Consider the following 15,281-nt stretch of genomic DNA (forward strand, 5'->3'; position numbering starts at 1 on the left):
TAAATCAAGAACCCTATTTAGAGAGTTTTGGACATGGTTGTATTGTTTTAAGCCGGTGAGTGATAAAAACTCAGACATAATTTGCGTAACATAATTACCGCTAGAATGTAGTTGCAATTCTAAAGAACCAACACTAGTCTGCCAGACTGCGTCAGATATATTAAAATCCCCCACGATTAAAAATCGATCATCAGGTTTAATAACTGAATAAGAATATGATATTTTACTAAACTATGCGCTTTCTTTTTTTGTATGGTTGTTATTTATTTTATGCTTAAATATTCTGCGCCTTCGTAAGCCTTTTCCGTAACTTATCTCCGTAGTGGGGAAGAGTGAAATAAAACCAATATATATATATAATATTTACATATAATTTAGTCTGCAAAAATTTTATTACTTACACTAACATTGTTTACTTACACTAAAATTAATTTAAAGTTTATACTAAAAACAAAATAACAAAAGAAATATATATATTCAATAAACATAAAATATGTTTTAGCTAATCATAGGAAGTCCAGTTCGAGTAAAATTCTTACTTCGAAATCACAAATTGGGTATTAAGTAGGTATAAATATTATGTTCTTAACTTTATACCCGCTTATTCATTCATATACTTTCAGGACACAAATACTATCAGTATTGTCAAGGTTTAGGTTACAGAAAAATAGGATGTTTTCCTGACTTGTTGACAAATCGTTTTACAGCACTAATATTGTCTCAAAGTTAAATTTATCTTTTAAATGTTAATATGTGTCTATTGATACGTTACGTGGGTATCTATACCTTTTCAAATACGAAATCATTGTATTATACCACAAACTTATTGGGCCCCGTAGCCAAAAGAGAAACTAAACAGGCCATTTTGAAATGGATAAATCGGTTCATTCGTTTTCAAGATTTGGACCAAAATATTTATGTTAAGTACATGCTACCCACTTCATTGCAAAATTTATTTTTATTTACTGGCGACACCAAATGCCATAGGTTTACCGAACTATCCAACCTAAATGTTTGCACTCAAATATCAAAGTCAATACATTCAAGGTGTCATTCTGACTTTTAATTTGGGTCATGGGTTTAAAAAGAAGCATATCCAGGACTGACTTGATGAGTGATTTCACAGTGGGAGGCTCCTTTTAACAGGATGCCGGCTAGATTATGGATACCACAACGGCGCCTTTTTCTGCCGTAAAGCAGTAATGTGTAAGCATTATTGTGTTTCGGTTTGAAGGGCACCGTAGCTGGTGAAATGACTGGGCAAATGGGACTTAACATCTTATGTCTTAAGGCGACGAGCGCAATAGTGGTGTTCAGAATTTTTGGGTTTTTCAAGAATCCTGAGCGGCACTGCATTGTAATGGGCAGGGCGTATCAATTACCATCAGCTGAACGTCCTGCTCGTCTCGTCCCTTATGTCATAAGACATTAGACCTCTACGGGACGTCTTGAATGGTCTTTCGGAACACCTTCACTGCTTAAAAATCCCATTGCTTTTATCTTTAATTTTCGGAAATTTCGTAGTAAAATAAATAATGCTGGGCCGAAAGTTAGTTATTTATGTTGTGGGAAACATACGGGCTCAAAAATTTATTTAATTCCATTTCTAACATATTCTTTTTGGATATTAAAAATTTTGACGGAATTTACAAGCAAACCGTGTCAACCTTAATCTATTTTAAGGCTTTCAAAAATCCATCAAATAGTATTCAGTGTTCATTTTGATAAATTAATATTGGCAATTAAATTATTATAACTTTCGTGAGACATTATTTACTTATTAATAAGTCTTTACACACGTTTTATTGATGTGGGTACCGACTAGTTTCGGACCATTCGGAGGTTCTTCGTCGGGGTGAGTGTAGTGGCTTCGCGATAACGTCCCGACTCTTACTGCGGACTTGGGCTAATAGTGCGCGGCAGGATTATTATAATTGGTTATTTTCCTAGTAGGTGTACCATAAACTATGTAGCACTCGGTGGACAGTGCGATTCCAACAACTTGCGTGTATTAACCTTCGACTTCGCTGCATGCCTACAAATTACACCCTCGTCGAAATCACCAAATTTCTCCATGGTAAAAAATGAAATAATATCAGTCCCAATGTTCATATTTTACATTTATCCATATCAAATCAATGCTTTATTAACAATAATTTTTCAACTAATCTATTTCGATTGAAATTGGTTTTAAAAATACATGGAAACCAATTGGTTGTCATGTATATTATATACTCTTAAGGCTGCATTTGATGCTCGACCGACGGTCAGCGCTGACGTCGGTCAACCGTAGCTATAACAATGAAAACATATGATCGAGTACAGCTATCGTCGGTCCGCTGATGCGCTGTGGCAATAAAAAAAAATGATGTGGTGTCGTGGGACACCAGGTAGGAACGAAGTTCAACAAAACGACAAAAAGAGGGAGAAAGAGAAAGGTATTATACACTACTCGCTTGTGTATGCGACTGTCGCGCCTGCGCACGTCTCATTTAACGGTTTTATTCCACGCACTTTTTTCCACGGATTTCATCTTACGGTTCTACCATCACATTTTTTTCAGTTCGGTCGCGCAGCAAAATCCCTATCCCCTCCAAGCCTGCCGTAAGGAACTTCGTTCCAATAATTTTAATTAGCAATTGTACACGCGCATTCAAGTTTGCTGTCAACTAAGAACTATGGCTAACTAACGCAACATGGTCAGCGAGTACGTGTACGCGCTACGGTCGACCGACGTCAGCGCTCACCGTCGGTGTAGCGCTAAATCCAGCCTAAGACTTGCTTAATATTAAAAAAAAAACTTTGTATAAATTTAATTGGAAACACTGAATTTTGCACTACTATATTATTTTGTTAACATGATAATATATATAGTCTTAATTTCTGATTGTTAAGAGAGCTGGGCTCACTGGAAGGATGGTACGTAAGTAATATAAAATAGAAACAAATAAGTGGTCACATTAAATTTAAATAATACTAAGAGAGGTACAGATAACGCGCGAGTTGAATGCAGAGTTCAGGAATGCGATAGTGATGTGACCTAATTATAATTGATGACCATAAACATGGTCGTGTCGATAAACTTAAACAATACTTTAAGTTATCATTTAAACAAAAAATTTAATCTCAAATTTTTGTTTTGCCTTATGAAGTTATACTTCTTTTGGCGCGTTGTGAAAAAATGATGAAAGCGAAACTTTAAGATGCGCGCGCGTCACTGTAACACAAAAGTAACAAGGTGAAGTTGGTTCCTAAAATTTTCTGACCTTTGCGACATTCGTTTTTTTTTTGGTTCCTTCTTCCATTATTAGGATAGGCTAAGGGTTCAAGCCCGTACAGCCGTATTCGTTATTTAATAATTAACTGTCAAAGCCCTCGTTGCAAGATTTTTACAATATTGTTTTTTCTACAAACGTAGAATAGTACGAGGAATAAATAATTTTAAGGATTTTTGCTTTGATAGGCCAAAGAAGTATAACTTCTTGCACGTAATAAGTACACACACACTTATTTCTTCAACACACATGTCTACAAAATTTTTCGCCAAATCTATAATAATAAAACTCTAAAATTTTGTTTTAAATGGAACCTGATGGAAACGTTTCAGTTTATTTATTAAAACCAAGACAATAACACGAGATCGCAACTTCAGTATAAACGCGATAACACGATAAGCGTACGATAACTGTCAACGACGGCACATCACTACACTGCAGGTGCGCGCGGGGAGGCATGCGGACAGCGGGGGGAGATGCTCCCGCTCTTTACCTCAGGCCCCGAATGCATTCAACTCGCGCAATATCTTTACATCATTGAGGCTTTGATAAGATTGGATATGTTGGTAGCCTTTATAATTCTCTCAACACTTTGGCAGCCTTTGGATATCTTATGAGATTAAAGACACCCTGATACTTTTATTCCATGAAATGTCTTGCAAGAGCTCTTCAGCAGCCTTCCAGAATGTCTTGATATGCTGTACAGTTTGTAAGTATTGGGTGGAGTCACACTGATTCAGTCTGTTTGTTCATCGTACACATTCACTGTCGTGTTAAACTGATGAGAGTAGAAACACTAAATAATTTACTAAGCATATTTCATACCTGGATATAGCTTCCCTCAGTGTGCCATAGGACAATGGTCATACCACGACCAGAGTATCAGCCTAGACATATAAAAATTACTAATATCTAGATATCTATCTTCGGCCGATACTGCAATCGTAGCGGCGGGTCTCGGAACCTCCATCTTGTGACATATACAAACTTTAACGTATGGTCTTTTCCTAATAATTCGTCATTACATAGTATGTCAATCTGAAAATAAATTATATTATTAGCATATTATTTACATTAAGGCTCAATATGTAAGGCTACAGTTTTTGAGGCTTGTGTTTAGTTCTATAGGAATATTTGATGGAATAGGCTGTTGATGTTACATCCGCGCGTACATCATACTTCAAAAATTATTGCCTGCCTCGAACACGCAGGAGTTATAAATATTAAGTGGCATCATCGGATTATAATTTTTTACCAGTGGGAGGCTCAGGCACAGAGGATGCCGATGAAGTTTTAACACATCACAACAAATGAAGTAGTGAGATCTCTATAATCGGCCACAGAGAAAGAATGGATCTCAGTCAGCTGTTGAGTTAGACCCTTCCAACGTGAAACTATTGCTGTTTTCTGAAAAACAACAACGAACAAGGTAGGGCATACCACAATACGACCCAGATCAGATTGATAAGCATGATGACAAATTTTTAAACTTCACTAAAATGTGGCATGTCTATTGTTTCCAAAACAACCGCAATGAAAATGATTGTGCAGTCATATGACGTCATGGTATGGCAATCAATGAAATCGTGTTATATAAGTATAGCTACAGCCAACATACTGATGACTCAGCCGTGACATCATTCATTCTGATTGGTGTTTCAGTTAAAAAGTCTGATTCCAATCCTCTACTTTTTTATTTTTCTTTCTGTCACTGACACCATGCATTTACACTAACACATGTAATGGTTCGACACTGCACATTCAGTTATGTTAATACTATGTAATATGCATGTTTAGCAAATTTCACAGATTTTGCACACTAATGGGAGTGTTACAACTCTGAGTATACTCAATATCCTCCTTCAAATAGACAAATTTATGAAAAACTTTTAAAACTTGTTTTATGATTCATCTATATAACATTAAAATTCCAGAATACTTAATTCATATAGAATTTAAAATATGTTATCCCACTACATAAAGTAAAAGACACTAGTATGGATAATATAAAAGCATAAATAAATAATAAAAGGAAATAATTAATTATGTATATTGTAGTACTCATAAGAGTTCTCATATGAGTACTGCCATAAATACTTGATAACATATCATTCAACAAATTTTTGGTGTGATACTAGAAGTTAGTGACACAAATTGAATTAGTTTCTTTTTGAATATCAAAAGTAATCAAAAGCCATAAAAGGAAACCTGGAAACTCCATGCAAGCAAATAAGTCAAAGAAAACATACAGTAATGCAAACACTTTAAGACCAACAGATCAAAAATACCATATATATATAAATATACAGCAAATATGAAGTAAAGGTTTCATAATATTTTTTATACTCACTTCTCTATATTTCTCTATTCCATTTAATACTTTTTTTGCTACAAACTTCTTAAGGTGGGTGATGGTCGCCTGAGACGAACATCTGATAAAGCTACGCTTCAGCGTCCGGAGAGATGTTGATATGCATTCAAGGCACACATTAACCTGAAAATTTAATGTTTTTTTGTTTATATAGCTTCTATATATGTGAGTTCACCTTCCGAAATCAGCGGTGCCCCAAGACACAAAATTGGCACACTATTCCCTCACTAAGTTCTGACCATTATTTGTTTATAAAATGATTTATTTTGCATGGACTTATAGGTTGTTTCAATAGCTTTCAGATACATTCACTCAAATCATACTAATTAAAAGGAATCCATTAACACACATAAATTAGTACTCATTGATAGAGCACTAAAATCACGCCGACATGAGGTATCATGTGCGGTCAGAGTTTCCCCGAAACGGAAATGTAAATCATTCTATTAATGAGTTACTAGTGGTGCTGCAATTAAGTTAGATCTCTTAATAATTATTCCTAAGATTTTTTTAAATCATTGTTATCAATACCATATTCACAACAGGGCCAATTTGGGCTTATAAATACATAACCTATCACCCATTTCACTTTAAATTTTGTTCACACATAAATCAAGTTACATAGCTTACTTGTTCATCTTTCCTATGACAGTCACTGTTGTCTTGTTGTTCTGGCTCATCACCCGCTCCAGGTTTGTCATTGGCTAGTGCTGCATCCTTTGGACACGGCAGGCCTCTTGCACGGTAGAAGTCTCTTTCGCGTTTCAATTCATCTAAGTTTAAATGTGGGTGTATTAAATTATTAGATAACTATAAGTGAAAATATAGACTTCGCAGAGATGTATTTTTTGTCAGAAAAGTGAGGAGTAGCGTAAGATGTTCACCTAATTGTGAGTGATTTACCTGCCCATTACAATGTAGTACAGCTTAGAGAAGTTTCAGAGTAGCATCACAACTAAGTATTGTGGTAAAGTTATTGCATTATAATAGACAACTTTATAACTCAACTCATCATGCTGTCACTATTATAGATGCTTTCATATGCCAAGTTTTCAATAATAATGTGGGTATATGGAATTATATGATGAAAAAAACTGCTGTTACATCTGTCCAAATTGCTAAGTGTACACCAACATCAGTGTTGAAATATCTGTGGTCTACGCCTATAGAGAGTTCATTTGATATAATTTTAAGATAAACTTACTGTCCTGTAAGTCAGGAACTAATTTGTACACAATGTCCTGCATGGTTCTGTCGAAACTGATGTACTGCAGCGGATGTGACTGGTGGATCACAATGCTGCATGTCGGACATGTGTTGTTCTCCTCCAAGTGCTTCACCAGACAGCTTTTGCAAACTGAAAAGTTTGAAAAAGATCTACAATTAATACGATTTTTATATAATATTTTTAATCATATCGTAAGTAGCCTACCTATTTAAAGCAAGCAATAAGATATGAATTAACTACTTTTATAACATTTGCCATGCTTCAATCCCAAACAGTATTTATAAAAAAAAAACATTAAACATAAATAAAACTTGAAGAACGGGAACCCAAAGTATTTTAAAGAATAAATAATAATAATCAAATAAATTAATACACAACTTACACGTATGAAGGCACTCTGTAACAGTTGTAGCATCAATAAAGTAGCCGCGACAAATTTTACAAGTTATGTGACTGTTTAGTGTTTTTAGTTTTATCCTTCTTTCCATTGTCATCTTAATGATGAGATGCCTGCTGAGAAGTCATCAGTTTGTAATGTAAAATAACATAAAAATAAAAATAAAATCAACAAAATGCTAAAATAGGAACACCACAAAGTTACAAGTCACAAATTGACAACTAATGTCAAAACTTAATTGACACACTTAAATGACATTTGTGCTTTGGGCATTTGGCAAAAGAGAAACCACGGAAGATCTATCATAGAAGGAAAAAGAACTACAAGAGTATAGTCAGTGGCTACTTAGCCTATGACGACCGTCGCTCGCTGATCCTCGCGTTATGGTGTTTAGTCTATTTTTCCTTACTTGTCGTTGTAAGTAAATATGGCGTACAGAGAACCAGCTCGTACCAAGAAAGAATTCATAAAGATGGGGATCATCGAACGAATGAACGACTGAACTTAATGGTTTTTATGCAGAGAATGAAAAGTATCGGGTAGAGATAATATAACAAGTTATTTTATTAGTTTTATTAATTGGATTCCGATGATAAAAACTACTATCTATGATGTTTTAGTAACTATTCTATTACTATACTAGCGGCACGCTATGATGGCCGTTTTGACATAGTATAATTGTGATGTGAAATAAAACGTGATGTGTAAGCGGTCCAAGAACGGTTTACAGTATGGTTAGCATTCAACAATGTTTCATCCAAAAACACAACATTTTTCCAAATTTTAAATTTCTTTCACTTGCCGTAAAAATATATATCTTGTCATGACGATATCAAATCTTTCCATCATGTTTTGCGTTTGTTACATTGTTTGTATCGAAATCCAACGGTCTTCAAAATCTTCGTTAAAGAACTTTCCCCACCGAAGCATAATTCAGCTTCCTTCAGTGATTGCACTAACTTTTTTCTTGTTCGATACTACTTCCGTAAATATTAGTCTTCGGATGGCATCGGCATCAAAACTATCGATGCCTACGACTGGTTTTGCTCGTTTTCTCTTTTTGGTGTGTGAAGTTTATTTTATTCTGTGCCAGTCTCGCCATATTTTTCTTTAGTTATTCGTCTAATGTTGTCCAATATTAAGCGCATCAGCTACGCGTTCAACCAATGACGTTATAGGTAAAATTGGCCCTCCGTTTTGAGATTCACGATCGAAATAGTTACAAAGGCGTATAACAAACTCACGTGTCTGACTGTTTAGAAAAGTTATCTGCGTACGTTCAGCCATATCAACGAAATCAACAACAAAAGGCGTAAACAGAGCCCAATTTTTAGTCTTTTTAAGTTAAATTAACTTATCACAATCGCAGTGCACTCACAATTTGTACTTTTCGAAGTAAAGTTAAGTCGAAACTGCTTTGTTTTGCATTGACGCCAGTTTGCCGGAGGTTGTAGTTGTGCTGGTTACACCTATGTGACCAACGTATTAGATTTCATACGCAAAAAACATACGTGATAACCACTGTTCCACGGCAACTGTTATGAACGTGGCAAAATATCTATATAAATCTAGTAATAATAATAATAATAATATTCTTTATTTGCATTCGAATAAGGTCAGTTTTACAATTGGTCTTATTTTATTTAGATTATGTTTCTTATTTTACACGAAATTGAACCTAACCATTAAGTATTATAAACTAAGCAATACAATTATAATTCTAATAAAACAGTAATATTCATGTCAAATTTTATATGTCAATTTTCGTTAAATTTAAATAGACATTTATTGAATAAAAAATTTTTTTTGTTAGCCATGATGTTAATCTATTCTTAAGATTATTACATGTCATGTCTTTTAAATGGTCGGGTAACTTATTATATATTTTTATCGCCATGTAATGAACATTTTCTTGGCAGAGTGTCAATTCACATTTGGGTACAAGTAATTTGTTTGGGTATCGAGTGTTCCTAGAAGAGTGATCTTTCATTTTGTTTGAAATATTCCGGGTGTTTATGTACAAATACACACATATCTCGAATATACAGAGAGGGTAGTGTTAATATTTTCTTTTTGATAAAAAGTGGCTTGCAGCTATCGATCCAGTGTGCATTGCATATTGCACGAATACATTTTTTTTGAACTCTGAAAGCGCGAATTGCGTCCGAAGAATTTCCCCAAATGATGAGTCCATAGCACAGAATGGATGACACATATCCGTGGTATGCACACCACGCGGCTTGTTGTGATACTGTCTGTCTTATTCTCCTAATAGCAAAAATAAACCTGTCCAATTTATTACAAATTAGTATTATTTATGTGTTCAATCATTGTACCATTATATTTTATGTTCAAATTATTATTTAAATTTCTGTTAGTATTAAAATGGATTATTTTAGTTTTTAATATATTTAAGTTTAAGTTATTATTATTAAGCTATCTGGTAATGTCATTAAGTGAATTAATAATTGTATTTTTTAGTGTAATTATATCTTTTTCTTTAGTAATTAATGTGGTGTTATCGGCAAATAGCACACATTGATTAATTGTAGAGTCTGGGAGGTCATTGATATATGATAGAAATAGCAAAGGGCCAATAATGCTACCTTGTGGAATGGTGCAACTCTTTTTATAACATTTTCTCTAAATTCCGAAGTGTAAACAATTTTTGTGGATTTATTATGACACTTAACTATTCTTGAATTTCGGTACGTTGTTGCCGACTTCTTTGGTAACTTTTAATCAAGTTATGGGCATTGCCTCTTATACCGTATTTTTCAAGTTTATTCAATAAATTTTGATGTAATACCAAATCATAGGCCTTCGACATATCTAGAAATATCGTTGTTACGGGTATTCTATTATTTAAGCTTTCGCAAATACTTTTAATAACGTTAAATGAAGCTAATGTTGTGGAACTATTTTTTCGAAAGCCAAATTGTTCTCGTCGTAATATATTGTTTTCATTGAAGAAAGATAACATTCGACTGTTCATCGCTTTCTCTATTACTTTTGATAATATTGGGATGAGTGTAATGGGCCTGTAATTATAAGTGGGGTGTTAGGTTATTTTCGTTAGGGAATTTCTGGATTCGGTCTCCACGCTCAAGGCCTGCGATAGAAGCTATGCAATAGCTTAAATAATAAATACCCTAATATTGTTTAGAAATCAATGTAATAAAAAAAAATTGTGTCCTAAAATTATAAATTCGATATATTTTTATGACTAACTGCACAACACTATTGACAAAAAAGAACAGTAATTTGCTCCTTCAATGTAATTATTAATTAAAACGAAACTTCATGAGTGGACAAAGAATTACCAACCCAGTTATTATATTATTTGTAAATTAAGAAAGCTCGTTTAGTGTATTAATTGTAAGCTGTAATTTTGTTATTGTATTAGTTAGTTCCCCTATTCTCAGTAAAAACCACAATATTATATTCATCCGGATAATTATCTTAATCGGAAATAAAGTTATCCATTTACGTTCTATGCTACCTCATTCATAGCTATTAAACGTTAAAAACGATATTTCACTGTCTCACAAGAACGTGAAATAGAGTTTCGAAAAGCATTTTTTCGGATACGTCACGGGAATCGCGCTCGTCGAAATGAATGGTGTAGAGAACGCAGAACATGGACCCAGGAACAATGGGATAAAATTATGTTTTCCGATGAGTCGCGATTCGGGTTTAGGCCTAATACAAGAAGGGTGCGAGTGTACCGTCGGCCCGAAAATACTGAAAGGCTCAGGTGCATTCAAATCAAATCAAATCAAAATCAGTTTATTCACGTAGGTCACGAAAATGACACGTATGAATGTCAAAAAAAATATTTTTCATATTGAATCTACCGCTACTTCGTAAAGGGTTGAGCTAATAAGAAGTAGTAGCAAGACACTCATTGCCACTCTTTTATATCAAGAATTACATTTACATCGATTTAAAAATCATTTCAATTACAATATAATATGTAAAATGTAAAATGATGCAACAAACACACTCAATGTCTTACACGAGTAAGTCAAAAAAGTAAATGTACATTAATACAAAAGTTATTGAGTACGGTAGCTGCATTATCCACATACACCATAAATAAATAAAGGTATTCTGTGATCATTTTAAAAGCGATTATAAATAAATAAATATGTATATATCCATACATATATATACACAATAACTTTTAAGAATCTGAAACCGATTCTCCGGCAACATTCAGGAAGTTCATCCATACAGCGACTCAACAGTTATGGTATGGGCGGGTATTATGAAGAACAGGCGAACTGAGCTTGTTTTTGTAAATGGAAACATGAACGCTGAAAATTGCGTTGAAGATATTCTCAGACCTTATGTCCATACATTTGCAAACCTTTGGCTGCGATTTTACGTTAATGCATGACAATGCGCGTTCACATACAGCTCGGTGAACCAGTCAATACGTGGCAACGGAGAAAGTCCGGGCAATTCCCTGGCCTGCACAATCGCCAGACCTCAACCCCATCGAGCACGCATGGGACATGCTCCAGAGACGTGTTTTGAAGGACTTGGATGGAGTGACATTAACATAACAGCTGAAGGATTTGCTACAATTCCATTGGGAGCGAATACCGCAAGAAGACATAAAAAGTCTCATTAATTCAATGAATAATCGTTGCCGACAATTTCTGAATTGCAGAGGAGGCCATACTTTATATTAAATTATCCTATTCTTTCACAATAAATTAATTTTCTTTAGAAATTTCATTTTGTTAAAAACATGTTTAGTTGCTTATGTACCTTAGTTTCTGCAGTATATTCTAATATTGTTAATTTCTGTTATAAAAAGAACTTATGAAAACAACAGCTGTTATTTGTACATCATAGGACCCTAAAAATACAACGTTCTAATGTGAAAACTATCCAAAAATTTAAATTAGTATATGTTGCTTAGACTTTTTTGATGTGTGTATTATTATTTGTATGTTATTATTTGTTCAGTTTTGATATATATTGTTCAGATTGATATCCTATTGATATTTGTTCAGTTTCACCATCATATACCATCATGTACCATCTCTGTAGCCAAACGTCTAAATCTTATGTTGATATGTTATATATAAAAGTTGCTCTGTAATTTTTTCAATTTTACAACATCTAAAACATTGATAAATAGCTTTTATTAGTGTAATTAATTGCGTGTGTGTTCCTGAAATAGTTATAAATGATGAAGACAAATCTAAAATGTGTGGTTGTCCGAAAATAAGACAATTTAATTTAAGGTCATCTTTGTTTACGTTTTAGGACAAGTAAGGAAAAATAGACTATAGATCGGCGCGATTTTGCGTGTAGCAATTGATTGCTTATAATTACGATGATTTGAGTGAATGTATCTGAAAGCTATTGAAACAAGCTATAAGAGCTATTACGCACTGTCGACTTGTCGTCGGCGACTCGGTCGCTGGCGACTGTGACTTTCTACAGTTTAAATAGGTGTTTACGCACTTGGTCGTCGGTCGTTCAAGCGACTGGGCGATTCGCCGCGACGTGGTGACGCACAAGCGATTGCCGGTCACCGGCGACCAATAGGAGCACGGCGTCAAATGGAAGCATTCACACTGCGAGCAACTGTCGTAACGACCGGACGTCGCGCACAAAAATGGCTCAGGCTTTCGATACCGAGAAATTTTTAATGGAAATACAATCCCGAAAAGCTATTTGGGACTTACTAAGTGACGAATATTCTAATCGGGATTTGAAAAAAATTGGTTGTCTGTAAAGGCGGTTTACTGACGATAATTGAACGTGACAACGTCTTAAGAAAATACTGATGGAATGGTAGCATATTTCAAAAGAAAATTTTAATTTCATTTGTTTAATAGATTTGTATGTATATAGAGAAGGAGGTAATTGGAAATCACAATGAAATTGATCAAGTTAGATTTATTTGTACGCATAAATACAATTATGTCAATTTTTTTTACAATTTAATAGTTTTTACAAGAATAAATGTGCGTTGAGCAATTGTTTTACAACTTTTAAACATGTGTAATATTTAATTTCTTACAAAACAATTTAAAAAAAAAATCATAAAATTTTTCATTCAGAAAATCATTTTAAATTTAAAAAATAAAAATACAACAAAATACTTGAATAAAATTTATTGTTTAAATTTCTACTCAATTGTTAAAATTTAAATTTTGATTTTATTATTTTAATAATATAATTAAATTTTTTCAATTAGTTACTTAATTATTTTTGCAAATTTAATTGTAATTTGTTATAAAAAAGTAATAATTTTAAATAATTCATTATAAGAATAAACAATGATTAAATTATTGTTTATAAATCTTACATTTAAAATTTGGAAACATTAAAATTTTCGTAAATCTAGTTTTTAAAAAGCCCGCCTCAATGTGTTTGATATAGGAGAAAATGTTCCCTTTGACGGATGGCTGGTCCAACCTGTCATTTCAGACACGTTGTTGTGATATGTGGAAGATTTAATATTTATGTTTTAATTTTTTTAAATCATAGCTACGCTCGATAATTATGTGTGTATCGTGCGTGCAGCCGGCTCTATCGAATTATAAGACGTTGTCACGTCAAAAACAGTGGGAAGATATAGTGGAGTTATTTGGAGGTGAAGGATTAGCAGAAGAAGAAAAGGGATTTACGAGGGTATTTTCTCACATCTTCATAAAATATTTTAAACATTCCTTTTGATCTCCGTTCTTGTAACAAAGGATGTACCCAATACTCTCTTGATTTTCTTTTATTTTTCTTTCTCTTGATTAGTAGCTTCTTCGACGTCCACTCTGCACGAATATACTTGGAATACTGTCGCTCAGCTTGGTCTCCTGGGCTTAGTTGCCTATGTTTTGGTCGCCGAGCGACCGAGTCGCCGGCGACAAGTCGACAGTGCGTAATAGCTCTAAGACCATGTATAAATTATTCATATTGTGTTTTTACTTTATTTTACACAGACAGAAAATTTGTTATATTATAAGATAAATAAGTATTTTCTATGATGATTACTTGTTTTGTTTATTAGTTTTTATGTTTTTGTATTGAGCTTTATATGTTCTTTCTAAATCGATTATATTCATGCAGACCCACTGAAACAACGATCAACAGAAATTGCATGGAGCCATTCATCAAAAAATATTTTATGAATAGATCTTAAATATCTTCACTTTTATTTATATACTATAAATATGGTAATGATTTTAATCTAATTTTTTTAAATAGAATTAGATCCGATTCTTTATAAAAAAAAACTATACCTTATGAATCAAAACGTAGAGTAAGGTAAAAAAATGGAGCATTGTTAAGAAATTTTTTATCCTTCACATTATGTCATGATATGTTTTCTGTTCAATATATATATTTGATTTCATTGGTTAGTAAGTTTAAAGGAAAATAAACCATCTTAAAAACAATATAAGGGTCAGAACTGGTTGAGGGCATAGGGTGCCGTACGGCACACTCGGATTGCGTGGCTCGATAGGTAATTAAATAAATCAATATTTATCAAGCACAAGGCTCCGTTCATGTGGGCCCTGAAAAGAGTTTTCTACCCAATGCATTATTACTATTGAGTTCTAAATATAAATGGTAGATTATCGTAATAGGAACAGAAATAATTTTATAAAGTGGTGAGTGAATTGAAATATTATACCCTGTCTTAACCCAGTGTCAATGTTATGAACCACGCTGCTATTAATAAGCAATGCAAATTATTAAGCCACTAAACTTTACAGGATTTAATCACATTCAGAAATTTGCAACCATGTATTCTATAAAATAATACAATTACACTTCTACGCGACGACTGTCGAATAACATTTGAAATATTGGTATTCTACTAAGCTCGCATTTAGCAGTATAGAAAAATTGCTTATGGCACTAAATCTAACCTCCGTCTAAGTTGACAATGAAGACTAGTGCGGTTATTAAACTTGACTGAATTTAGTCATTTCAACTGTCCTAAATTTAATTACTGAATCAGTCACCACTTAAAGCGTGACG

General features: G+C 33.6%; 1 protein-coding gene across 1 annotated transcript; it reads right to left on the reverse strand.

Moving 5' to 3' along the window:
• Window positions 1–349: 349 nt before the first annotated feature.
• LOC126975637 (polycomb group RING finger protein 3) lies at window positions 350–7,471 on the reverse strand. The gene is made up of 5 exons (XM_050823645.1): window positions 7,257–7,471; window positions 6,851–7,003; window positions 6,277–6,419; window positions 5,626–5,769; window positions 350–4,313 (listed from the first exon to the last, which is right to left on the reverse strand). Exons 1-5 carry the CDS (start codon window positions 7,366–7,368, stop codon window positions 4,188–4,190), a joined length of 678 nt encoding a protein of 225 aa, XP_050679602.1. The 5' UTR covers window positions 7,369–7,471; the 3' UTR covers window positions 350–4,187.
• Window positions 7,472–15,281: the final 7,810 nt, after the last annotated feature.

This window comes from Leptidea sinapis, chromosome 36, assembly GCF_905404315.1.
Source record: "Leptidea sinapis chromosome 36, ilLepSina1.1, whole genome shotgun sequence".
Classification (NCBI taxonomy): domain Eukaryota; kingdom Metazoa; phylum Arthropoda; class Insecta; order Lepidoptera; family Pieridae; genus Leptidea; species Leptidea sinapis.